Here is a 27,243-nt window from a genome sequence, read left to right on the forward strand (position 1 = left end):
TCCTGGGCCCAGGATGGATGGCCCTGGAGAAAACATGGCGGATGACACCATCCCCACGAGAAGGAAACAGAAAGCTTCCGGCCCCTGAGACACGGCCGCTCCTACCTGTGGGATCCCGTACTGGTCAATGACCTGCCAGATGTACCAGTCTTCTTTCCGAGACGTTTTCCTGAACCGGAAGGTGGTGACGAAGGCATACTCATCAGGCAAACCTTGTGTGAACACATCCCTGGAGGGGGACGGAGAAGGACGACAGTGGGCTTAGCAATGAGCGTGCGGGCTGCAAGGGACAATCTCTCACGCTTCCCGAGAGCAGGTGCCCCGTGGGTCAGTACGTCCTGCCGAATGACCTCCCGAGCATCTCTAACATCCACCTTCTCACCTGTCTTTACTGCCTCCTTCGATCGGGGCCTTGAGATGAGCCTCTGTAGACCTTTGCTGTGGCCCCTTCACTGTCTCCCCAGGCCTTCAAATGTACCCCCTTGGTGCATGTAAGCCTCCCTGACTCGACCATCACCATTTGACAAAATCAGTGTTAGACTCTAAGCTGCCACCCACCCACCCTTCGGGTCAAATGCAGCCGAACGTACCCGTCTTCTCCCCCTGCCTGCTCCTTCTCAGCAGGGCCCAGCTGCTGTGTCTCATGCTGCATGGTCCCCTACCCTGTGCCCCAGGATATCCTCCCGTCTCCACGGAGCAGAGCCCCAGGTCCCTGCCCAGCGTGGGGAGCCAGGCCCTCATCTGGGGGGACTTCAGCTCCCCTCAGCTCTGCCCAGAGGGTCCCGTTCCTGTCTTTGCCCTCCACGCTCAGAATGAAAACTGTTGAGGGATGTCTGGGTGGCTCAGTCAGTAGGGTGTCTGACTTTGGCTCAGGTCATGATCTCATGGTTCGTGAGTTTGAGCCCCTTGTTGGGCTCTGTGCTGACAGTGTGGAGCCTGCTTGGGATTCTCTCTCTCTCTCTCTCTCTCTCTCTCTCTCTCTCTCTCTGCCCCTCCCCTGCTCACTCTCTCTCTGTCTCTCTCAAAATAAATGAATACCTAAAAAAATAATGAAAAATAAAAAAGAATAAATAAAAACTTTTAAAAAAGAAAAAGAATGAAAACTGTTCGTCACAGGAGTTACAAAGGAGGTGATCTGATCATCACGTTGTAGCTGAGGGTTAACAGGGCGCACTCTGGCTGGTAGGTGGCTGGGCAGAGACCCACACGGAGAGGGGGCCCTGTCCCCAGAGCTCTTCCCTTAACCATCCACTGGTGGCACCCTCACCCCAAAGAACCTGGCCGCATTGGGACCACGTCCTGCTCCGGGGGCAAGGCCCTGCCTGGGGACTGCAGGGCACTGACTTCTCCAATGGAGGGGGTGGAAGTCGTCTGGCCAGAAAGCCGGGAAGGGAAATGAGGAGGCGTCTGGGTTCCTGGTTCCCGGCTCGCAGACCCTCTGGGACCCCTGATTTGGCTGCAGAGCCTGTGAGCACAGACTGGTCTCCTTGTGGGATTCTCGGTTCTCAGATCCAAGCTGGGAGGGAGCCCCCACTGTTCAGAGTCATTCTCTGAGCCGGGATTTCACCCAGCTCACCTCCAGGCACTAGGAGCAGCCTGTCACTCAGTGCTGGGCCCCCACAGAACTGAGGGGGTGAGGATGGTGACTGTCCCCACGGGGGGAAGATGGGCCTTTCTCACCTGACTGCACAGACATGGGCTTTGCTGCCACACTAGACACTGCGTTTCATCTCAGTTTTCTTCTGATTTCAATAATGAGTCAAACCATGGAACTGTTTTTTTTCAAACACACCTTTTTCTTACACTTTTGAAACAACACATATCTGTGCACGTTTGACATCTATATACACATAAATACAGATGGATCCTTGCAGATAAGTAGATCTATGTAGCACAGATCTACAAATCTGTATCTATATTTGTCTCTCTATATTTAGATAAAGAGAGAGAGACCAGGACTTTTTCTGAGGACATTTATATAAACATAAGCACCCATACAAGCATATATAGCTTATGAAAAAGGTATTATGATCAGGAAGGGGGAATGGGCATTGACAGAGAATATCTAAAGGAAACAAAAGTGGCCCAAACCAATCCCTTCCACAAGTAACACAGAAGATAACAAGATCACAATGGGAAACACAAACGCCATGGAGATGGACGACCCGACTTTGTGCCAACTTCTGCCTCGTACGCACCCCAGGATGGTGGACATACGACTATCCCACTTACAGTCTCCGTCGTCACATGGCAAAAATGATGACAATAATACCTGCCTTGCTCCCCTGACCCACCATAGTGAGAAATAAATTAGACAAGGTGTGTAAACTGCCCATTAAACATGATACATGTGAGAAAAACATTAATATTGAAAGTGACACCCCTTTTCGTTATGCACACAATTCACCTGCAAATAAAAAATTACACCTGTCTATGTATTTGTGCATGAATCTAAAGCTTTAAAAATTACAAGAATGCTATTCTCCCTTGAAATATCAGAGCTTCTGGGGCGCCTGGGTGGCTCAGTCGGTTGAGTGTCCGACTTTGGCTCAGGTCATGATCTCACAGCTCGTGAGTTCAACCCCCGCCTCAGGCTCTGTGCTGACAGCTCAGAGCCTGGAGCCTGCTTCTGCTCCTGTGTCTCCCTCTCGCTCTGCCCCTAACCCACTCGCATTCTGTCTCTGTCTCTCTCAAAAATAAAAAAAATAAATAAAAATAAACATTAATAAAAAAAGAAACATCAGAGCTTCTTTGGGTCTGATTTTGTTTCCCACGTTTTGCAACTAAAACAAACTTGGGGGACATCTGGGCAGCTCTGCTGGTTAAGTTTCCAATCCCGGTTTCTGCTCAGGTCTTGATCTCATTATTTCATGAGTTCAAGCCCCAGATCTGGCTCTGTGTGGACAGTGCGGAGCCTGCTTGGGGTTCTCTCTCTCTCTTTCTCTCTGCCCCTCCCATGCTCATGCTCTCTCTCAAAAGTAAATAAACTTAACAAGAAAAAAAAAGCAACTTGGTACCATATAGAAATCCCCTCTCAGAAGGACTCAGTGTAATTGGAGCCCAGATCCACCGCTCCAGAAATGCCGCACAGATCGGCACCTGCAGCCATGATTCTGTTAGTTCCAAGGGTCTCATTGGAGACTTGCACTGTGTCTCTCTCAAAAATAAATTAACATTAAAAAAAAAACAAAAGAAAATGCACACATCCAAATCTAGCTCTGTGGCCTGGTGTTCCCAGCTCACGTTTGCTGGGATCAGACCTAACGGGGCATTTTCACTAACTAGGGATGGACTGATGCATCCATCCATCCATTCCACAGATACTGAATGATCCCCTCCTCCATGAAGAGCTCATTTTAATGCTGGCTCTGCAGCAGAGACCAGACTTAGCTCCCTCCTCAGGCTTCTTGCTGAGCAGAGAAGACAGTCTAAATGAGTAATTACACCATTAAGTAATTAGCTGCAACTTGGCCACTTTGTTTCATGCAGGAATGCAGGTTGTAATGAGACAAGATAGGGGGAGGCCTGAGGTAGTTTCGGAGGTGAGGAAAGGCATCTTTGAGAGCATCATGGTTCAGCACTGGTCTGAAGGACGAACAGGAAGTCTCAGATAGAAGGAAGAGCATGAACAAAGGCCCTGTGGTGGGTAGAAGGTGCCTAGAAGCTCCCAGAACAGAGAAAGAGGAGCCAGACAAGGAGCCAGGGGATAAGGTTGAGGCCAAAAAAGTAGGAATGGGTCACATCACACACAGGACCTTTCTTGCCCTTGGGACACTTGGGACCAATTAAGGAACTTTAATCGCTGGATGGAGAAGGAGAGTCATGATGAAATATCACTTCTGTTTTCAGAAGATCTGTCTGCCTCAAAGTGGGCAGAATGGAATGCTGACTTTGGTATCATCATCAGCCCTTGACCAGAGACCCAACAGGTGTCAGCCCCCGGACAAATGTGTGCTATACTCCTCTCAACAATTCTGTGGGGCAGAAACACTCACATCTGGTGAAAACAGGACACAGTTGAGGCACTGGGGCGTCCAATAACTTGTGTGAGGCCAGGCACCCAATAAACATTGAAACTGGGGTGCCAGTGGCCAAACCGACTACGTGAGGCTGGGCGGTGCTGTGCCTGACATGTACCTCAGTGGCTGGTCCAGAGGGGGCCCCACGTTACCTACGGCCATAAATGTTTGTTGTGTAACGAACTGACAGAAACACACATGCGTGCATGAATGATTAACGCCAAATCCATATGGAGAGAAGGGTACAGAAGGACCCAGGAACCAATAAAGACAACGGTGACAGATCTGCTAAGAAACAGGTTGCATTCCCAGGGCAGTGGCTCGGTCGCTTTGTCTCCAACCACCCCAGGCGACCTCCCCAGGGTGCTGAGTAGTTTCAAGCCCCTCTCAGTGCTCAGTGTGCAACCACAGCTGCCTGGCCCCCTTCCCACGCTTTGCCGGCGTCCAGGGCAAGTCCCGAAGGAGAGGTGAGCACTCACTCTGTCCTCTGCACCACAGGGAAGGATCCCATCCGGACATAGGAACTCTGCGCTCCGTTGTCTCTCTTCCCCAGGATCTCCTTCACACGGAACAAATCCATCAGGTCAAAACCTGTCAAGGAGAAGAGCGGGGGTGAGTGGAAGGGAGGAGCCCGGGAGACCAGGGAAGGGAACACCGCTCTGCAAAGGGAGCTGCCCACCCTGCCCGAGGGGAGTGGGCGTGGATGTCAGCGGAGGGAACTGCTCAATACAATTCAGGAGAAAACATCAACAACAAAGTAAGGAGATGTGCGGCTTCCATTTCCAGTTGCGGGGAACATGCGGGAGAAACTGCAGACCCGAGTTTTCCAAAGAAATGGGAGGTGTCCTGGCTGCCCGGCCAGGGCAGGTGTTAGGAAGCTCCCCCAGGAACACTTTGCAAAAAACACTTTGTTTTGTTCTGTTCTGTTTTGGCTCTGAGAGAGGACCTCGTGTGCCCTGGCGATGTACGTAAAGGAAAAGTCATGACCTGAGCGCTGGGGGAGCTGGGGACGCGAGGGGGTGATCAGCTCGGGCATGTGCCATGTGGACATCGGCCACTTGAACAGCACCGGCCACTTGGTCGTGAAGGGAGGGCAATGACACCCACGGCCGTAGGGCGGCCACGAGAACCGCTCACGATGGACCCACCACCAGCAGCACGTCCTTACCACGTCCCCTACACGACTGTCCCGACTCGAGTCCCACAGGCCAGGACAGCGGGTTCTCAGAGGAGCCTGAGCACAGTGCCCACACCAAGGTGACAACGTGGCCTACTGGCTCAAACTCTGTTCCTCGGGCAACGGGAAAGCTCACGCAGGTTCAAGGAAGCCAATGGAGGGCACATGTGGGAGCACTCGTGTCTGCATCCCCAGGGCCAACACGACCCTGGGTCCGGGCGACACCTGAGCCACGAGACTTTAGGACGACTGTGGGGGATCTCCAACCTTCTAAGGTGCTGCCACGAGGTGAGGTCTCAGGGCTTGTACGGTGATGATATACCCATCTTGTACCACTAAACCCTGCTGCTCCAAGCCTGGTGTAAGAAACATGGGGCGCCTGGGTGGCACCGTCGGTTAAGCGTCCGACTTCAGCCAGGTCATGATCTCGCGGTCCGTGAGTTCGAGCCCCGCGTCAGGCTCTGGGCTGATGGCTCAGAGCCTGGAGCCTGCTTCCGATTCTGTGTCTCCCTCTCTCTCTGCCCCTCCCCCGTTCGTGCTCTGTCTCTCTCTGTCCCAAAAATAAATAAACGTTGAAAAAAAAAAAAAAAGAAAAAGAAACAGCAGGGACAGGAAAGGTTTAGCACCGAATGAGAGAGTGGCAGACTTGGGCCGGTCTAGACTGTGTTCCTGACCACAGGGTCCTTGCTGTGTGACCTTAGGCAGGTTGCCTAACATCTCTGAGCACCAGTCTCATCATCTATAAAACCGGGGTTGTTTTAGAATGTACCTCATAGGATTGTACCGAAGCTCGAATGATAAGATACAAAGCTCTTCATAGGGCATCCACCATACAGGGGCCCACAGAGTAGTTTCTGTATCGATTATTTTCCCATGATAGCCTGACCCATAGCACAAACTCATGACGCTGGACTTCCAGCCAACTCTAGGCTGGCACGTGCCCTTTACCCTGGACAGACTATAAAGACACAGCACTCAGCCCCTGGAAGGTCAAATACTTGCAGGTTGAGCCCCACTTAGAGCTGTGTGACCTAGAGCATGCATCCTAACCTTTCTGAGCTCATTACCTTCTGTGTCTCTGCACAGTTGGGATAGTAGCAGTGTGGGGCAGTGAAGGCTCTAGAACAGGGAATATTTGGGCTCAAGCCCCTACTCCCATATTTCTTCTACCTGCTCAGTCTCAGACACGTTATTCAACCTCTCTGGGCCTCAATTTCCTCATCTGCCAAATGAGGACAAGAAATGCAGTCAGTGGGTGTGGGCAGGTGCAGCAGCCATCGTCTGGCAGAGAGCCCGTGGACAACACATTCTGGCTCTAATGACAAGCAGTGATACCGCGGGAGGCCACCCTGAGTTTTAAAGGAGAAAGTAAAGGGGCGCCTGGGTGGCTCAGTCGGTTAAGTGTCTGACTTCAGCTCAGGTCACGATCTCGCGGTTTGCGAGTTCGAGCCCCACGTCGGGCTCAGTGCTGACAGCTCAGAGCCTGGAGCCTGCTTCCCATTCTGTGTCTCCCTCTCTCTCGGCCCCTCCCCTGCTCCCACTCTGTCTCTGTCTCTGTCTCAAAAATAAATAAGCATTTAAAAAAATAAAGGAGAAAGTAGGTCAGCATATGCCTGGTGCATAGTAGGTGCTCACTAAATGTCAGGTGCCATAAACGGACTCTTCACTCTGAATGAGAAGGTAATCACTCTCCTATCCCATAGTAAGCTCTGAATAAACGCTCAGGGGTGGGGCTGGGTCACTTACCCCTCTCTGGAATCAGTTCTTTCATAGATCAAATGGGAGATCTGGGGGGAATTTGATCTTCTTTTGTGTTCTCAGCACTGATTACTACATATCATCTTTTCCCAATTCTCGCCATGACCGGAAAGAGCCGTCTCCCGATTATAATGCATCATTTGCCTGCCAGGGAATTCAGAGATCCGGTTTTTCCGCACTAAAGAACCCCTCAGTTCAGCAAGGATGAGGCCGCCGGTAAGGTGGGGCTCCAAGTCAAAGCAGGAAGTGAACCCCAGGAACAACGCGCCTCAGGCATTCAGAGTGCCTCACACAGCCCAGGGCGCACCCTGCCCCCTCGCAGACTTCCAGCTGAGTGCTGTGGACTGAATGTGTCCCCCCAGAGCTCCTGTGTTGAAGCCTGACCCCCAACGTGATGGGTTTAGAAGGTGGGGGACCTGGGGGATGATGAGGCCACAAGGGTGGGGGGCCCCATGGGTGGTATCACTGCTCTTATTAAGGAGACCCTAAGACCTCCCTTGCCTTCCACCACCCGAGGACACTAAGAAAGCTGTGTATAAACCAGCCGGCAGGCCCTCGCCAGATGCTACGTCTGCAGGTGCCTTGGTCTTGATTTCCCAGTTCCCAGAACCAGAAGATACAAAGTCCTGTTGCTTATATGCCACACAGTCCGTGGTGTTTTTGTTCTCCTGGCCCAAAGGGACTGAGACGCTTGGGTGGCTTTGAAGAAGTTGTCAGATCGTCTGAGTCTGTTTCCTTAACTGGGAAAGTGGAGAGAGTAATCCCTTGCAAGGCTGTCGTGGCATTTCGGTGAGGTGAGCCGACAGAGCGCCCCCGGGGAAGCTGCCGCTTGGGAGTTGCTCGGTCAGTGTCAGCAGCCCTTGCTGGGGACCAGGAAGGGAACCTTTTGGCTCACGTCCTCTGTGAAATCCCCAGGAGCCTCACAGCCTGGCGAGAGCTCTGCCACTTTTCCCGGAGCCCCACGACCGCCACCTGGTCGTAGAGGACCAAGCATGTGGCGGGGAGCAGCCCCTCTCCCGCAGGGGGCAGGTCAGGGCAGCAGATGTTGGGAGACACCTGCTGAATGAATAAGGAGAGAAGCCCCCTTCTCTCACCCCCCGCCCTGCACTTCCGCAGGCCCGGCCACGGCCTCCTTAGCAGGGGTTGGGCACTGCTGTTCCAGAATTGCCTGGGAACAGAAGGCATCGGGTCCCTGCTGCTCTGGGCTCTGCACCGCAGAGGGCCCGGGGAGCCCAGCTGGGAGCAGCTGGCAGAACTGACCACCCCTGTGCAAGGCCCTCTGAAGACGCAAACGTCTGCCACACGTGCTGGGGCCCTGTACCCAGACGTGCCCCAGAGGCTGGGAAGCCCCAGGCAGCGGGAGCGGCTGGGGGCCCGCCTGGGAACGGGGTGACTGGCCCAGAAGGCCCTGCAGGTTCCATGGACTAGACACCAAATGGTAAAGAGCATAGAGCCCGTCTGGGCCCCAGCAAGGCAGAACAAGCAGAGGAGGTTTTGGGGACAGTCCGTCCTGGGTCCGAAAGCTGGTGCAGCACTGGCCACGCGCACGGTCTGCGTCCTCGTGTCTCCTCTGCCGCCAAGGCGGGGATAACGGCCCGCCCCGCAGGCCGCCACCTCGAGGATCTCGCACATTCCTGCAGGCAGGGCCGCGCTCAGCAGGTGCCTGTACCTGGCACGCCCAGAGGCCCGGCGCCGGTGGGTCCTGGGTCCGTGAGGGCTCTCTCATTTGTGAAACTCTTTGATTGTCCTGCCTGCCTGGGGCGGTCCCTGCAGGGAGGTGATGGGGTTGGAGGGGTCAGGTTATTGCTCAAGAGAAGCTGCCCCCAGTTAAGGGAAGGAAAGTGGGAGAGGGAGAGCATCTCAGTCAGACACATCGGACCCCATCCCTGCCCTTAGACTCTGCGGCTCCACAACGGGGGTGCAGGTACTAAGCCCCTCACAGCTCTCTGCCTCATCCGTGTGGGGCGGACGGCCACCACTCGGCAGGCGTCTGGCCCCTGGAGGCTCCCACGGAGCAGCGGCCTGTGTTCAGACAGCGTGCTTGCAATCTGGGTGACACGTGCCCAGAGACTTCCCCTCAACAGTGAGAACAGCAGAGTGGGCCTGCTCCCCTAGAGCTCTGTCAACTGTCCCTAGACACTGCCACCTTAAGCTGGGCTTCCCTTAAGCCGTTACACGTGGGAGAATGTTTTTTTCTAGGTTTCGAAAAAGCAAACATATGCTCTCCTTTCTGGTTCCACTTTTATGGGTTTCGATGAATAAAAACAAGGAATAAAAACAAAGACTTAAACACGACGAAGCTTTGAACAACAAGCAATTAACCCGGTGGCAGCAAAAGGGCACCGAGAGAAAAGAGGAATTGCCTGCAATAAAGAAAAGGCTGGGAAGGAAAATGAAAAACGTTCCCGAGGTAAATGGACTCTGATGCGAGGCACCGCGTGATAAAGAAGCAATTGTTTAGTGCAGGAACTGCAGGGGTCCACCTCCCCCCAAATCACGGGGTCAGCTGAAACAGGTCGCATCAGCGACACCGTTAGCCATGGCCCAGCTCAACTGTGTGCACCTGTTCCACACCATTGCCCACTGAGCTCCCCGCCCATCCTTCTAAGGTCTGCACTCAATGGACCTTTACTGGACTCCTCAGGCACGACGCTCACTCCCGGGTCTTTAGTGGGTCTGGCCAAGGCGCACAGGGCCCATCTAGGGACGTTTTCTCACCAGCTTGTGACCAATTTCATCCGGTTCATGCTTCTGCCCCTAAGGAAGCCAGGAGCTTCGGGTTTACTTATTTGCAGCACATTTTGTGGAAAGACGGAAGGATTCCCTGTTGGCTGTGCGGATCCCAATAATGAGCAGGATAAATCCCAGCCTCCCCAAAATGTAGTGTCTAGAGAGAAGCAGACGCATAGATAAGCAGTGTCGGTACTGTGGGTAAATGATTAGAAGGGAGAACTACAGGGCTTGTGCAGAAACACAAGGGATATCTCTCCCTTATCCCCCTGAAGAGCAGTCAGGGAGGGCTCCCAGAGGAGGCAAAGCTTAGCCTGGATTTGAAGAACAAATAAAAGGTGGGCAGACACAGGGGGAAGAAAGGGCATCCAAGGTAACTGGATGTGTAAAGGTCAGGGGGCCCGAGTCAGCCCAGTTCCTTCCGAGAATCTTGGCTATTCCAGGATGTCAGGAGCCACGGTCACTGGCTGGGAATGGGGTAGGCAGGAGAAGACCAGGCTGGGTCTGTCGGCCACGTGGCAAAGTCTGAGTGTCCTTCTGCGGGGAATGGAGAACCATGAAGGACTTCAGAGCAAGAAAGAAACACAACCCTGTTTCTATTCTGAAGGTCGTTCTGGCAGTGGGGAGACAGGAAAGGGAGGCCTGGGAGATGAGACTTGCTAAGGGGGGGCAGGGGTGGGGGTAGGCCTCGGGCCAGGGTCCACTTGAGAGGTGTAGTGGGGGGTGCCTCGGTGAGTATCTGGGTGCAGGAGCTCAGGTGGGAAGAGAGAAGAATCCAGAATGCCCATGGCCACATTTCAGAGATGCTCCGAACCTAGCATGTTCTTAAGCAGCAAACAGCCAATCTCCCGGGAAAGTTGTATTCCACCCGCAGTCATGAAACTCTCGGAACATTCAGTTATGAGTGCCGAGAGGGACCCTCAGAGACACTATGTGGGACGTCAGGTTATGCGGGCAGGGAAACTGGGCCTCAGAGATGCCAGGGGTCTGGGAGCAGCAGGACCAGCCTAAGACCAAAACCTCCAACCGCGTTGCCTGCCCTCTCCCCTTCCTGGCTGTTTTGGCCTGGTAAGCCCTAAAACCTGCCAGAGTCATCTGAGGGGGTGTCTGGAACTGAGGCTTTTAGGAACCCCATTTTTCCCCAAAAGACAAACGATTCCAATTACCCAACTGTATTTAACTGGCAGGTCTGAGACTCCTCTCTCCATAACCCCATCCAGCTTCCACACGGCGGGGCTTCCTTCTGGGCTGGCTGTAGTTACAGGAGAGGACAGACCCAGTCAGATCTCCGTGTGCACAGCACTGCACCAACAGGGCATGGGTGCCGTGTGTGACGGGTGCCTGCCTGGGCTACGATTCACCTCCTGGGAGCCTCGGAGCCCGCAGAGGGGGAGGGGAGATTTCAGGAAGGTTCCAACGGCTGCAGACAGAGGCTGCGGATTCCGAACAGAGTGCCCGCTTCTCTCCAGTCACCAAACAGACTGTCAGCAGGATGATCCTCACATACCAGAGGCTGAAGAATTTGTTCCCACACACATGTGCACACGTGTGCCCCGGAAACACACACACACACACACACACACACACACACACACAGTGACTCTTCCCAGCAAGAATCAATTATTCTTGGGGCGTCTGGGTGGCTCAGTCGGTTAAGCATCCGACTTCGACTCAGGACATGATCTCACGGTTTGTGGGTTCAAGCCCCACATCGGGCTCTGTGCTGACAGCTCGGAGCCTGGAGCCTGCTTTGGATTCTGTGTCTCCCTCTCTCTCTCTCTCTGCCCATCCCCTGCTCACACACTCTTTCTCTCTCAAAAATAATAAATATGCATTAAGAATTTTTTAAAAAAGCATCAGCAGAAAACACGGTTGGGCTCTTTTCCACAGAACGAAACAGGACGGCAGGCAAGCCCATCTGACTTGCAGTGACACAGGCAGATTCGCGAATTCATCTGTGACTTCTTCCTTCCTCTCTCCTTTCCTTCCTTCCCACGGTCTGCCTGCCTGAACGCACCTGTGCCTCAGTTTCCCCAACTATGAAACACAAAACGGTGCCTCTCTCGTGTATCACGAGGGTTGAACGAGAGCACATGTGCAAAGTGCTTGACACACTGTAGAAGCTCAGTGAGCTCGATTTTCACCATTATTGTTATTAACGTCCCTCTTGTCACATCTGTTCCCTTCTAGGGACACACACACACACACACACACACACACACACACACACCCCAGATCGTGAATGATTTCGGCCAGATGCTGCTGTGAGGGATTCCCTGCTCACAAAGTCAAACACGGAGAATGCAGCAGGTAGGAATCTGCCTTCAACGCGGACTTCAGTGCACGGATGGGGATTGCCAAGGCAGCGAGCGGGAACACTGATGTCAAACTGCTCAGAAGCTTTGTGCCAGCCTGGGCAGAGCAAGGCAGCTATGGACATATTCCCTGCAAGGGATTGGGGTTATGAAAGCAAAGACGAGGAGAGCCATCGTCATCTCCCGGGTTGACAGAGGGCCCTGGGAGGGACAGCTGCTCACTGAACACCAGCGGCACACCGGGCACCAGGCACCGGGAGACTAAAACCGTCTTCCTTCCAGAGGCGCTTGATGGGGGAGTGGGGACCGGGGACAGGGAGGAAGAGGAGTGGGGGAAGCGTGTGGCACTAAGCGGGCCACCCCGGCAGGTGACTGCAGCTGGAACCCGCTGGGAACCGCCAGGAATTGGGTCACACGTGGACCTTGGAATGAGGGGCACTAAAGCCGGGCTGTTTCTTCCCGCAAGACACTGCCTGAGGGCCGAGTCACTCTGGGACACATTTCACCTGCTGTGCGAGCAGGCAGGGCCGTCTTCTACCTATTCTAGAAACATCCCTTGAGCACGAACAAGCAGATGCTAGCATCTCTGGTGGACGGGGGCACCCTGACTCAGCAGCGTCCCAGGAGAGTGTCGCCGGGACAGCTCCTGTGAAGCGCCTGGTTCTGACCCCTCCCAGCCCCCAGCGGAGGATGCAGACCAACTCCGGAGCCACACAAGGAGGGGGTGCCTGGCCCCCCTGCACCTGGCGGGGCTGGCGGCCTGGATGTGGAGGAAACTCCCCTGAGATCGTCACTCAGAGAGTGCTTTGCCGGGTGCGGGCCACAGGGAGGAGCACACCCCACTCCCACGCTCGTGGCTCTCAGGAGGGTGGGAAGCCCACTCAGCCGTTGCCACGTCCCCTGTGCACCCCGTCAGGCGGGGACAGCCTGGGAAGGGGCGCTGCAGGGGGATTTCTGCTGCTGGGGGCACACTATCTCCTATCACCCCCTCAGGGATTTAAAAACTCTGGCTCTCTCTCTCACTCCGAATGCACTGATCTCTCCATTCCTTCGCTCGCCTGGCCCATCATTCACTTACTCGTCCCCCAACTCTTTCGTTCTGATGCATTATATTTAGGGGCTCCCGTAGGGTCACCACCGACTCCCAGATGGAAACGGGATGGCTGCTCACGGCTGGACGGCCCGCAGGAGGGAGCTGCCGCCTGCCCAGCTTGTGTGATTCCTTCCATTAAGCTTCAGCGGAGAGGTTGGCGAGGCCAGCCCTGCGTCAAGGAGGACCGCGCTCAGGGCCAGCTCAGGGCGGCACGGAGAGCCGGCGGTCTCTCTCTTACCTGTGATTTCCTTGCTGTCGCCATTGGTGTGCTTAAATCGGTCTCCTTGCACACGGACGCTGGGGCACAGCACATCTGAGAAAAGCAAGAGAAGACAAGAGCTGGATGAGCAAATGCCACCCACAGTCACTCCGGGGAAGGTGACAGCACCCGGAGCCCCCAGCTCCCGGCGTGGAGGATGGCCAGTGCCCGGGGCACACGCGGGGGCAGCGCACATGGCTGACAGGTTCATGCCCGCGTGTGCTTGTGGAGCACCTATTCTGTAAATACCGTGCCCTGTACTGGGGGTGAATCACAAACAAGGAGGGTCCCTACCCTTAAGGAACTCAGTCCCCCATTAGAGGGAGTCAGACACCAAAAGTGACATGATCAACACAGTGTAATAAGTGACAGGACGGGCGTGGTGGCTGGGGGATCTGGGACACAGGTCTGACACCTCCCCAGGCTTGGGGGGGGGGTCAGGAAAGCTCTTCGGGAAACAGTGGTTCTCAAGGCTTCCTTAACGGAACAGTTAAGACCTGGCCAGACAGACGAAAGCCCGAGAGCGGCACCAGCAGAGGGAACATTTATAAAGGCTTGAACACACACATACAGATTCCAAGTGAGCGGTGCCCATAGAGCAGGAAACGTGCACTGGGGGCCCACCGGCAAGGTGTCGCCTGATGCTACCCCGAGGAGCCTCAGGTCCCATTCCAACAGAAGAAAACTGCTCAACTGTCCGAAGGCAATAGAGTAAGTCTTAAAGACGAAAATAAAAGCAAAACTTCATTATAGGATATTACGTTAATGTCTCATATTAAGGTCTTCATGATTCTTCACTTAAAAAAACTGGAAGAGACAGAAACTCAGTTGCCCTAAAAATCTCAGAAAGAGCACCAACTTAGCGTTTAAAAAAATTTTTTTAATGTTTATTTTTTTTTTTTGAGACAGAGACAGAGCACGAGAGGGGGAGAGGCAGAAAGAGAGGGAGACACAGAATCGGAAGCAGGCTCCCGGCTCCGAGCTGTCAGCACAGAGCCCGACGCGGGGCTCGAACCCATGAACCGCGAGATTGTGACCTGAGCCGAAGTCGGACGCTCAACCGACTGAGCCACCCAGGTGCCCCCCAACTTAGAATTTTAAAGTCCTTGATTCAAGTGCCAGGCTCCTGACCAACTGGCACAGTGTGTTGGATAAGTCCCTTAGCTTCTGTCTCCGTGCAAGTGTTTCTGACGGGGAGAGCTTATAAATCACGCACTGAGCACGGGGCTGCCTGGAGGGCTGGGCCACCTCAAGCTCGTCACAGGACTGGCATGAGGGAGGGTGGCCGTCAAATTCAGCACCTGAGGAATCTTGCTTTCCTTCGCCTAGACCCTGCCCTCTCCATGTCACTATTATAACCCCCCCTCATTAGATGTTCCCCCATCTGTTCTGTGTGCAATGACCTCCTTTCACATTCAGGGCACACGTGCTTCAGCGCAGGGCCGGTCTGGGGCCCCTTTTACCATCAGTAGCCAGGGGAAAGCACGAAATCGTCCCCGATTTGGGTGGAGGTATTTTTCATGTTTATCTTACAAGGCACCGCGAGGTCCGACGAGCCACATGGAAGGGGTTATTTTGGAAACAGCACCAAACTGTCTGTCTAGGACCAAATACAAGAGAGGATCCAGGCCCCGTGCAATATTTAGACGGCTCCACCCAGGACGGCGGCAGCTGTGGGGTGACCATCAGTTGCTTGGAAGGCTGCCAGTGAGACGGGCTGTGGGTCATGCGTCACTGCGAAGGCACTGACTCAGAAGGTTCTATCCTTGATTATGAGCAAATCTCTGGAGACTGATGGCTGGAGCTCAGGGCAGGCAGGGCCACTGAGCCTTGTCTCTGAAAATATCCCGAGGTTGTGACCTGATTCCCAAACCCAGATGTGCAAGGACAGTCCAAGGACCATGAGCACAGGTAAGACGGAGGGTCTTTTCAAAGACATTAGAACTTTTGCCCAAACCGCTTTAAGGACTCGTTCCCCAAACCACCTGCCAATCCCCTTTCGGGGCCATCTCTAACGCTTATACGTTTGAGAGGATCAAGGGGCAATTTATAGCCGACTTAGTACGTCAGGACAAATGGTTCCCAAATTACCCCCTCCAGCCAGGCTTTGCAGGGATGCTGGGGCCTCTGGGTTCACCTGCTTGGCAGGAACACAGGGTCAGCATCCAAAGTCCCTCTCAGCCTATAACTGTATCTGTTTGGCCAAGATATTTCCACACTTTGCATAATGATCTATTTATTTCCACATCAACTCATTTACTTCAACTAAAATATCTGAGGTCCCGAAATGTTCCGGGCACAGAGCTAGTTCTAGGGACCCACAAATGGGATAAAAGACAAGTTGCCATCCCTGCCCTCAGGGCACTCATGGGCTGACTGTGGTGACTGGGGACAGAGTGACACAAAGTGTCAGAGCTGCCCGAGTTCGTGATGGCTGGAAATGACCAGTGACAGCTAAGCCGAGAAGTCACTGCTGGATGGCCTTCCAGGCACGGGCTCCATCATGACGCTGCAGAGAAGTGAGAAATGTCCCAGATCTGGGCTCCTGCCATGGAGGGCTGACAGACCCTGTCACCCGTGCTATCTGTTCCCTAAAAGAATACCCCTTTCACTCCAAACGGCACTTTTCAGCCCAAGGAGAAGAGCTGTGGCTGGCTGGTGGCCGGTATTAGCCAACAGAGGTTATTCTGTCCTCCACCTTTTTAGCCACCCTTGCTGCTAGGGACACACATGTGACCCAGGTCTGGACGAGAAAATAAGTAACTGAAGTTTGCTGTGGTTGGCAGAGGGGTGGTCTCTCAAAAAGCCTTTGCTTTTCCTGATGAAACGGGACAGATAGGGAGATGCACTTGGCAAGGTGACTCTCCCTCCTCCTTAGATGGTGGGACATAATGTCTGCAGGACTTCCAAGGACAACTGAGGAGACAGGGACTTCCAACAGCAGCAACCCAAGGCTGGGTGAAGAGGGTAAGAAAAACACACTTCCATTTGAGCCACAGGAGCGGTTTGTTTTGTTGGTTTTTTTGTGGGTTTTTTTTTGTTTTTTTTGTTTTTTTTTTTTTTTTTTTTTTTTTTTTGCAGTTGAGCGCATCCCAAACCTGCACACATTCCCTTTTTTGGGAGCTGCACTGATTTGCCAGGCTCCAGAATTTGGAAGCTGCCTCTCTTTCCAGATGCCCAAGGACAACTCAAGAGGGTGGTAAGAACAGGTACATTACTTTCCTGGTAAAGGAGCCACAGACAGACTGGATTATCTGCACTATCCCAGTAAATATGGGTGTACCTGGAAATCATTCAGTATCAACCTGAGAAGCCGTTCTGGAATTAAGGATGGGGTAAGTCCTCAGGGTCCAACATGTGTACTTAGTTCTTGGTTACTTGGTCAATTTTCCTTTTTGAAAGAGCAAGAATATGACTGATCACAAAGACCTTCTCCCTGGGAGCTGATTTATGGTCATTCTTCCTTGGTCTTTAGGTAGGTAGAATATTCTAGACTTCTGGAGAGGAAAAAGATCTCCCTGCCCACAGAACCACTTCTATTTCCCCCGGAAGCTTTCAAGAGAGGCCAGCTGCTGATTGACCAGAGCTGCTCTTCCAGAGGGAAAAAAACCAGGAATTCACTGTAGTTTCTGTGGAAAAACACATCAGCTGTCCTCAGTTTACCACATGGCAGAAGGGGAAAGTCTGCTCGCACAGGATGCCCTTCTGCTATGCGCTGACACGCCCACACTTCCGTCTAGAGAACACACAGCCATGCCATCCCCAGGCTCTCAGCCAAGAGTGTCTTCGTCTGGGAAAAGAGAGTGCCGTCAACTATTGACTGCCTACTGTGTGCCAATCTCCCAGCTGGAGATTTTACCCCCAACAACCAATCTAGGGGATAGATTTTTCCCCCCATCACAGATTTAAAAACAGAGGCTAAAAGGTTAAGGAACTCCCCAGGATGAGAGGAGAACCCGGATGTGAAATAAAGGTCAATCTACGCCTAGAATCTAGGGAGCAGAGCCCAAGGTCTCGGTGAGCAACAGACAGGAAGCCTTCAACTCACCCAGCACTTCACAGTGACCACTACGGAGTCCAGCCAGCCCCAGAAGAGGTGCTGGCATTCCGAGAGGGTGGGGGAGAGGCAGAGGAGGAAGGAGGTGAATCAGGTACCAGCGGGCACACAGAACAGCTCCCTCGCTGCTCCGAGGCCAGCCAGGAAGTCACCCTCACTCTAGAGAGCCAGCCGACACTGCACCAGGCTCCAGGGCCCGGGACAACGTGAGTAGCAACTATGACGGCAATGCCAGTGGCTCCCGGGGACGGAGGACCCACACGTCCAGTATGGCACTGGGCGTGCAGACTGTTTCCGCTCTGCTGGGGGCAGCGGGGTCTCCGTGATCAGCAGACGGTCACGTGTAGAGGCTGCTGGGCACCAGACACCGTCCTGAGCATGTTGAACACATTAACACAGTGAAGCCACTTCTCCCTTCAGCTTCAAGGGGCAAGTGCTAGTATCTACAGATGGGGAAAGAAAGGCCTAGGGAAGTTAGTAAATGGATGGTCCAAGGCCGCAGAGCCCGCTAACAATACACGCGGCTCGATAAATCCAGCATCTGGCTCCTGACCACGCACCACGCAGTCTTTCCGAAAGTCACCTGCTTAAGTCACCCAGCTGACGGGGACCCAAGTTCGTCCGTCTCCAAAGCCTGCACAGACAGACGGCCGGCTGCTACCTCTGGAGGCAGCACCTTCCACTCACGAAGGGCCCTGACTTGTTGTAGACGGGCCTCCTTACCCTGCACCTATAGGGTCCAGGTGCTGGCTAAATTCTGCCCGCACACCTGTTTGCTTGTGACCCTTTACAGCAGGCTCCGAGCTGGGTACTGGGGACCCCAGAGTGGACAGACAGCAAGATGGCTACCAACCCCAAACAGGGGCCCCTTCTCTCTCACAGAAGCTACTTAGACGCTGTAGCCTGTGAGTTCCTACTCTCCAGTCCTGTGCAGCAGACGCCCCACAAATCCCCAGCGGTTCCATCATCCAGACAGGCCGCGGGAGTGGAGGGAGCAGGTCCTGCGGGAGTCGTGAGCACGTAAGCTGGGATCACAGCTCCCGCAGGCGGGGTTTGGCGTTGGCTGCTGACTGAGGCGTCCCGTCTGGCACCAATCAGTGCTGCTCATCAAGCCCATCTTGCAGATGAGAGAACTGAGGCTAGGACAGCCGAGACGACCCACTTCAATCAGGCAGCTCGTTTGCAGAAAGAGGGTTCAACTTGGTGTGACGCCAGCACCCTCTCGCTGGCTCCCACAGACACACGTATTGGGGCGTCAGGAAGGGCACAGGATATTTAGGCCGTGGTTACCTCCGGGGGGCAGAACTTGGGAGTGATTCTTTGTCTCCTCTTTGTATCTTTGTATTTTCAAATTTGCTTTAAAGATTTGAATGTGATTTACTAGTGCAGTCTTTTCAGGTTTTTGTTACTATTATTTTGATCTTTTTAAGGTTTGTTTATTTTTGAGAGAGAGAGCATGAGCGGGGAAGGACAGAGAGTGAGGGGGAGGGGCAGAGGGTCTGAAGCACACACTCGGCACTCACCAGCAGAGAGCCCAATGTGGGGCTCGAACTCACAAACTGTGAGATCATGACCTGAGCCAAAGGCAGACACTCAACCAACTAAGCCACCCAGGCGTCCAATTACTATTATTTTTTAAAAGCGGGTCTCAGCCGGGCCCTGGGACACTGTTGCTGGCCAGCAGGAGGCTCCGGGGGAGGGGAGGCAGGAGGGCTGGTGGCTGTAAGCACCATTTGCAGAAGTGAGCCTGGGAGGCCTGGAGGCCTGCTGGGCCTGCACCAGCTGACCTGCCAGCCTCGGCCGGGAGAACGCGAGGCCGCCTCCGCTCTCCCAGCCCCAGCCCGTGCTCGCTCTCTGCGGTAAGGTGAGGCTGAAACAGGGCCAGAGGGAGACCGTGCTCTCCACGGCTGATGGGGAACGCGGCCTGGAGTCTGCAGACCTCGCCTCTCTGACGTCAGCTGCCCCTCGTGCGTGCTCCCAGATCTGGAAATAGGGATGTAAGTGTGGGGGGCGTCTCCCCATCAGAGGTAATCCTGCAGCTTAAGTGGGATAGTGAGTGGGAACTTCTTGGCATGGTGCCTGGCACCTAATGAGCGCTTGTTCATTCATTCATTCATTCAGCCAATACATTTTTGCCAAGGGCCTGGCACATACCTCCCAGCGTGAGGAGTGAGTGCAAACACGTGCCCTGGCCTCTTGGTGGTCACGTGCCTAGTGGAGGAAGCAGAAGCCCAACAGAGACAGACAGAGAAGCCAGCGGGCCATCAGCTATGCTCCGTGCTGTGGAGGAAATATGTAGGGGATATGTCCGGGCGCTGGCCGTGGGGGCCAGGGTGCACGTTGGATACGCTGGTCTGGGAAGTCCTCTTGGCTGGGTGACATCTGGGTTGAGAGCTAAGAAGGGCACAAGCCAGCCACAGCAAGAGCAAACAGGGAGCAGGCAGCAGCAAGGGGCACAGAGCCCTGAGGAGGAAGGGGCTTGGCTTGCCCTGGTGTGGGGAGGGGGACCAAGCCCTGCGCTGAGTGGTTCATGGAGACAGGAAGGTAGGAAGACGCCAGCTCAGGAAAGCCTGGGGACCCAAGGCAGGGCTTGCAATTCAGGCCAATGAAGAGATGTCTGCTGGGGAGTTAAGAGTGGGCGACTGAGTCCAGGTAGTAGGTGATGTAGTTAGCATAAGAGTGTGGCTGCCCAAGAAGGGTGGGATTTCAGAGGTCCCTGGTTTCCTGGGAATTCCCTTCCCTCGGGGGTGCCCGTGGGCTGGACACCAGCAGGTGTCAGCACAGGCCCCGAGGACCTCCTCTAGTTGGGGGCAGGAGATGCGGTGCCATGGGAACTCGGAAGGGCACCAGAGCCCTTGGCCAGCACCCAGGTGCCACATGGGTCCTGGCCACTTTGGCCCAGCAGGCTCAGCTGGCATCTGAGAGGCACCAAAGCTAAGTGCAAACTTTCTTTCCTTCATCCCACGTTTAATGAATGCCTACTATGTACCTGGCCCGGAGCTGCTCCGGGGTATAATGGGCCCAATGACAAATGTGCTGTCCTCAGGGAGGCGCTGGCCAGTGGACAAGATGGAAATCGGCCAAATAAGGCACTGACATCTCCAGCAGGTGATGAGAGCCAGTGGGAAGCTGTAAGGCGAGGCCAGGATGAACACAGCGGGCCCCAAGCTGGTTGGAGGGTCGGGGACGCCTCCACTGAGACTTGAAGGGTGAGCTGGAGGAAAGCAGGTCGAAGCAGCAGGAGAGTGACCCACTGTGAGCTCAGAAGACTCAGCGACTCGTCCCCAGGTCACAGAGCTCAGCATCAGGGATGCAAAATCCAAATCCAGGTCTGTCTGACCCCCACTACCCCCATCTTTGAGCCACGGCAGGCTGCAGACCATCGTGGGTCAAGTGATCTGTCTGTCCAACAAGGGCTCTGGGGACCCTCAAGAAGCCCTTAAATGAGCAGAATCCGTGAGACGCTCACAGGACAGGTGGGGGCAGGGATCAGCAATGTGGGGTCTGTGGCCAGCAGTGGGCAGGGGCTCACTCAGACACTCGTGTTCTCCTGGGACGTTAACCATTAGGGAGTAGAGCAGGACATGAATCAATGATTCCTGAGTGTCCACCACGGCAGGGACATGATCACTGCCTGGATGCCAGGGAGGCCACAGGGAACAGAAAGGGCAAAAGTCCATGCCCTCCTGAAGCCCACCATCCAGCAGATTTCGCTCAAGTCTCTCCACAGCCTTCCGGTGGGTTGGCTTCTCCCAGTTTGCAGCTGGCACTGGGGCTCACTCACAGAGGCTCCCCGGTCCGTCTAAGTCACCTTGGGGTAAGTGGCAGAGACAGGAGGCAGACCTGGGCCTGGTTGAAATGCACACCCCATGCAATCTGCCCAGCGCACCCCAAAGTCTGGCAGGGGAAGACGCACAAGGCAGGGAAGGTCAGCGGCTGAGCTGGGCTGCCAGGGGAAATGGAGAGACTTCTAGAACCAGTATTCTTACAGCACAACGCCAGCAGCCAGAACTGAGGATCAGGAAAGGGCCTACAGGATGACCCTACGGTCCAGGACTCTGGTCTTACAGGGAGGAATCTGACGCCAACAAATGACCCCCGGTGCCACCCCACCAGAACCTCCCTCCACCATGCCTGGTGCACGGCCACAGCCCCCCTCCCACCCCTCAAAGGTCCTCTGAGGCCAAACCCAGGAAACACCAGCAGCCGGGAAGTGTGTTCTACGGGAAAGCTGGTCCTGAGGATGACGCATCTGGCTTCTAACGCAGAACTTTTCTCCCCAAAGCTTTGCCTTCTGACTTTTGATGCAAAACCTCTGACCCAAATTCGCTGCCTGGGGGCAATTTTGTCCGTCCCACCTACCCGAGCGAACACCTCCTTATGCTTCCTCGTGGCTGTCTCTGTACTGTTGGCTCCTTTGCAGGGAGTGAGCGGCCGCCTTAGTGCACAGCACCCTCTGTCTTTACAGCCTCCGAGGCTAGTTTTCTCTGTTCCAGAAATGGGTCCACGCTCTGGACGCCCACCCTTCAGGTCCCCAGGGGGATTCGTGAGCAAGTACAGGAAGCAGCCAGCTCAGCATTCAGCCCACCACCGTCTCCACCAAGCGGCGATCTGCCTTTCCCTCCTGCCCATTCTCACCGTGCAACCTGGTTCTGGGAGGACCATCACCCATGCCCAGTCTGCTGACAGTCACCCACAACTCTGGGCTCCCGTGAGACCCGAGGAGGAGGGGCACCCCAAGGGCTGCCTTACAAGGTGCAGATCCTACATGACAGGCTGCTGTACAGACCACAGGTAAGGAAACAGAGCCTCCTCCTTCCCTCCAGGGATTCTGAGCAGACAGAAACATAAACACAAAGGAGCAGAAAGATGCAAACGTATCACGTAAATCCAGGGGGGTTCTCACAAGATAGTTCACTCTGCCCCAAGGAGAGGAGACAAGAGTCCCTGTAGGAAAGGGGAGGAGGTAAGAGACAGGGCGTGAAGAAGGCCCGGGTTCTGGCGGCAGAGTTGACCCTAAGTCACTCCGTGGCTCGGACACAGCACCTCCCCATGCGGTCCCGGGAAAGCACAGGGCAGGCGGAATGAGCCCCAAATGCCTCCCCACAGGGACATTCTGTGGTTCTCAGCAGAGATGGGCAAACAAGATAAGGTGCGATTTCTTTTTCTCTAGTTACAGCCACATTCCCTCCATCAGCATGTGGCCTGGGATCAGACCCATCTGTGTCCAGGCTCAGGGTCGTGTCCCCACAATCAGAGCACCAGCGGCCCAGGCAATCCCCAGGGAAGAGCAGGGTATCCTGGTTCAGCCCTCTACCTTGCCAGGCACCGAACGCCTTACGGGAGCAGACGGCAAGGCCGGGACCCATTCACTGGGTCCTGGAGGCAGAAGGGGACCTGGCCGGCCCAGCTGCTCATTGGTTCCCGGCCTCTCCCCCAAGCACTGGTGGAGGTAGGTTTGGGGAATGGCCACTGGCTTCATTCCTGCGGCGGGGGGAGAGCTTTGGCGAGGCTGGTGGGAAATCACAGCCAGATGTCCAGGAGGAACCGCTGGGCGGCCTTTCCACCTCCCCCTGGACTAATGCAGCTGGCCAAGGCAGAGCTGTAACTAGAGATGAGCTGAGGCCGGAGGACACGGTGGGGCCCCTGCCCACGTGCCCTCCTTCCGTCCAGGGCACCCGCTGGGGCTGCACGTCCCATCACAGACTGCCACCGCCCCTAGGGGTCTGCAGCCGGAGGGGCCAGCCTGGGGTGGCATGTGGAGGGGTCACCTGCCTCTGTGCTCCTCCACAGCTGTGGTTCTCCCCCACCCACAGCCCGGGCTCTGCTGCACCTGCCGCCCCACACCTGGAGAATGAAGCTGACGGGGCTTCAGGGACTGCCATTCCTTCTCCACGTAGCTGACCACGAACCAGCTGCCCAGTCCCTCCAGCCTCTGGCTTCTCACGAGACCATTACCATGTGCTGGGCTCACCATCCAACCCTCTACCCACACTTCCTCGTTTCCAGCCCATCCCTCCACCCACCCACTCCCGCCCCTAAACCCTCTTCTTGGGGAACACCGCCCCATATGCCCATCTATGCCAATTTCCCTCAGCATAATGCCCTCAAGGCCCATCCACGTTGTTGCAAAGGTAGGATTTCCTCGGTTTCTTATACTCCATTGTACGTCTACACTACCACCTTTTACCCCTCCATCCACACGTGGACGTGGACAGTTACGTTGTCTCCACGTCTTGGCTTCTGTAAATAATAGTGCAACGAACATGAGGGTGCAGGTATCCTTTCCAGGAGGCAATTTCACTTCCTTTGGATACATTTCCAGAGCTGGGATTGGCGGATCATAGGGTAGTTCTATTTGTAATGTTCTGAGGAACACTGTTTTCCAAGTGTCTGCACCAATTCACCTTCCCACCAACAGCACACAAAGGTTCCCTTTCTCCTCCTCCTCACCAGCACGTGTTATTTCGAATCTTTTCAACAGCCCTTCTGACACGTGTAAGGTGCTCTCTCATTGTGGTTTCCCTCATATTTTTTACATGCTAACGTTTTAATGTGTTGTTTTTTCCCCCTGAGATAGAAGCGCCGTGTGAACAGGGCTGTGCCTGTCACGTGAAGCCCCACACCCCCATCACCTGCAGCCAGTTTCCAGCTCCCGGGAAGCGCTTAATCAAGACTTCCAGAACTGATGGATAAAATGCTGTAGCAAAATGATCGGATGGGTTTCTCATGCCTATGTTTCAGATCAGTAACTGAGCCAGACAGCTCATGTGACTTCCTCAAGGGCATATGGGCAACAGAGAGCACCTGCTGTGTGCCAGGCGGCTCCCCTCTGGGCCAGGCAGCACCTACTGTGTGCCAGGCGGCACCCCTCTGGGCCAGGAAGCGCCTACTGTGTGCCAGGCGGCACCCCTCTGGGCCAGGAAGCGCCTACTGTGTGCCAGGCGGCTCCCCCTGGGCCAGGCAGCACCTACTGTGTGCCAGGCGGCTCCCCCAGGGCCAGGCAGCACCTACTGTGTGCCAGGCGGCTCCCCTCTGGGCCAGGCGCTACTCCAAGCATCCTCTGTACTTCGGTGTATTGAATCTTCACGAGAGCAGCTGTCTTATGATGGACAAGCCAAGTGCAAAGATTACACGACGAGTAACAAGATGATAAATAGCAAACACAGGACTTCAACTCTGAGCTTCCAGAAGGGGGCAGGGAGGGAAGGAGGGAGAGAAAGAGAGAAAATTCTCTCTAGCCTAGAATTTTAACAGGCCCTCACTGCAAGGTTACTGGCTCCCTCTTTATTTTTTCTTTTTTCCTCAATATTTATTTTATTTTTTTCCCTCAATTTTTAAAAACTGCAGTGTAGTTGGGGCGCCTGTATGTCTCAGTCGGTTAAGCTTCTGACTCTTGATTTCAGCTCAGGTCATGACCTCACAGTTCATGGGTTCGAGCCCTGAGTCAGGCTCTGTGCTGACAGCATGGAGCCTACTTGGGATTCTCTCTCTCAAAATAAATAAATAAACTTAGAAAAACTGCAGTATAGTTGACATACAGTATCACATCAGTTTCAAGCATACAACATGGCGATTTGACATTTTTATACATCGCGACATGACCCCACTATAAACGTAGTTACCACCTGCTCACACAGTTATTACAACAACATGGACTATGTTCCCTATGCTGTACTTTTCATCCCCATCGCTTATTTACCTTATAACTGGAAGTTGAAACCTCTTCATCCCCCTTCACCGATTCCATTCCCCCCACCCCTTCCAGCAACCACCTGTCCGTTCTCTCCCCCACCTGTTCAAGCTCCTAGACCAGGGAGCCAAAGAAGCCCATGGGGACCCCGCTCACTCCCACCCTCCTGTTCACCATCTTCCGTTGTATATATCGCCTCTGTTGACAACAAATTACTTTATCCAAAAAAAATCTGGTTTTAGGTGCTTGAGGCCCTTTGTGGCGTCGAATCCACAAATGCCTCATGGACCACAGTGCCTTAGACTCCCTTGGGCCAGGCCCAGTTGCCCACCTAGTGACAACAGAATGTGCCACACAGGCTGATCACCTGTGTGATGTCAGGATAATCCGTTGCTGAGCCAGAGTTCCCAGTCAGACGTTCCCAGTCACCCCTTCTAGAATGTGCACCAAGGTGTCGCTCTCATGAAAAGCAAGGAGGAGAGTGAGAAGCTGGCCTGCACGGATCCAGCCGGCCAGGGCCCCTCTCCCTCCTGACCCCGGCACAGGGACCTGGGCCTGATGTGAAACCGTGAAGACTTCTGCGGCCCATTTTACCTCCAGGTTCCAGTGAGCAGAGAATTGCGTCAACGGGTGATTTTCACCTCCAACGACTAAATTTCTGCATCGAGGACACCAGGCGAGGAGGGTAGGAATGTGGGAATGGGCCCCAGGAGCCGGCTGCGTTCTCTGCCTCCTGTATGTTTATTCGCTAGTCTTGTGGCTTCTCTGCACGCTGGCTGATGCCCCTCTGAACCAGGGGACCTGGGGGCAGTGAGGACCGGCTCTACACCCACTCAGGCCATACACTCGACAGACATTCACAGAATCTCTGCTATGTGCCTACATGGAAGAGTTCTGCATGCTGGTTTCCAGATGAGGAAACTGAGGTTAAGTCCCCTGCCCAAATCCACACAGCTGGTAAACAGCAGAGTAGCGTGCATGCACATGCGTGTGCCCTGTGTCTTAGTGTATGTGTGTGTCTGTGTGGGGGTGGGGGATAGGTGGGTGAACTCAAAGAAACCAGAGCCTATAATTAAAAGGACAAAGACAGACACGTTTTACAGCAAAACAAGTCACCTAGAACCTGCTTTACCAGCAGATTTCCTTCCACTTTCCAGTTAAATGTGAACTTGTATCAGAAGCATTGCAATTACTCAGCCAACTCTTCTTGGAAAGCCCCTAGACGCTGTGTAACCCCCGGGTCCCACTTGCTCTCTGACAAGTATGAAGTTCAGCTAGGACGAGGTCAGCTGCAGGATGTGAGAGGCTCTCAAAATTGCACTTTCTCCACGTATTTAATTATATGGATGCATATTCCTATACAGACATATATAGAGAGGCTGTGTGTATGCATATTTACATTTTGCAAGTAGTACTAATTTAGTTGTGGCCACTAGATTGTACCCCTGTATCAACTCTAAACTAAAACCACCGTGTGAAACACGTAGTCCAACCTCTGTGAGTTTCTAAAGCGCCTGGCATGACATGACCCCAGTAAATGAGATGGTCTTGCCCATGTGGGTGCTTACGTGGGACGGCACCAGGGACAAGGGGTGCTGTGGCTGGCACAAAGCCCTGTGGCAAGTCAGTGCCATGGGGAGGACACTGATTGGCATCTGACCCAGGGCCCTGTCCAGTCCAGTTGGGATGTGAATCCTTGTCTGAGGCCAGGGAAGGCAGGAGGCTTTCTTAAGGATCTTGGGTGACCCCTAAAAATGACAAACAGAGCAGGGATCCATAACGCAGCTGCACACGTGGGGGTAGCATGACCGTTGACTGTGCTAGAGGAGAGGGAGCCTCTAAGGGGAATCCCACTCACCCCATTCAACACCCAAGGAGGAAACTGAGGCCTCCATAAAATATCCTACTCAGGGTCACAGAAGACTTAGTGACAGTGACTTCAGATTCCCAGCCATCGTTTCAGAACACACTGTCAGGGGTCAGCAAACTTCTTCTGTAAAGGGCCAGAGTGCAAATAGCCTTTGTGGGTCATGCGCTCTCTGTCACAACTGATCAGCTCGAGGTTGTGGTGGGAACACAGCCACAGACAATATGTGAACAGGCTGGCAAGCCATATTCCAGCAAAACTTAATTTGAAAAACT

At 54.2% G+C, this 27,243-nt stretch overlaps 1 protein-coding gene across 5 annotated transcripts in view; it reads right to left on the bottom strand.

Moving 5' to 3' along the window:
* Nucleotides 1–27,243, bottom strand: part of COL22A1 (collagen type XXII alpha 1 chain) — a 260,776-nt gene that overhangs the window by 199,221 nt on the left and 34,312 nt on the right. For all 5 annotated transcript variants that reach the window (XM_023248206.2, XM_023248207.2, XM_019823180.3 and 2 more), the window contains exons 4-6: nt 13,331–13,405; nt 4,499–4,610; nt 106–229 (exon numbers count right to left, since the gene is read on the bottom strand). In XM_023248206.2, the coding sequence (XP_023103974.2) occupies nt 106–229; nt 4,499–4,610; nt 13,331–13,405 (311 nt within the window). The remainder of the gene's footprint in view (nt 1–105; nt 230–4,498; nt 4,611–13,330; nt 13,406–27,243) is intronic.

The sequence above is a fragment of the Felis catus genome, chromosome F2 (assembly GCF_018350175.1).
Source record: "Felis catus isolate Fca126 chromosome F2, F.catus_Fca126_mat1.0, whole genome shotgun sequence".
NCBI lineage: Eukaryota > Metazoa > Chordata > Mammalia > Carnivora > Felidae > Felis > Felis catus.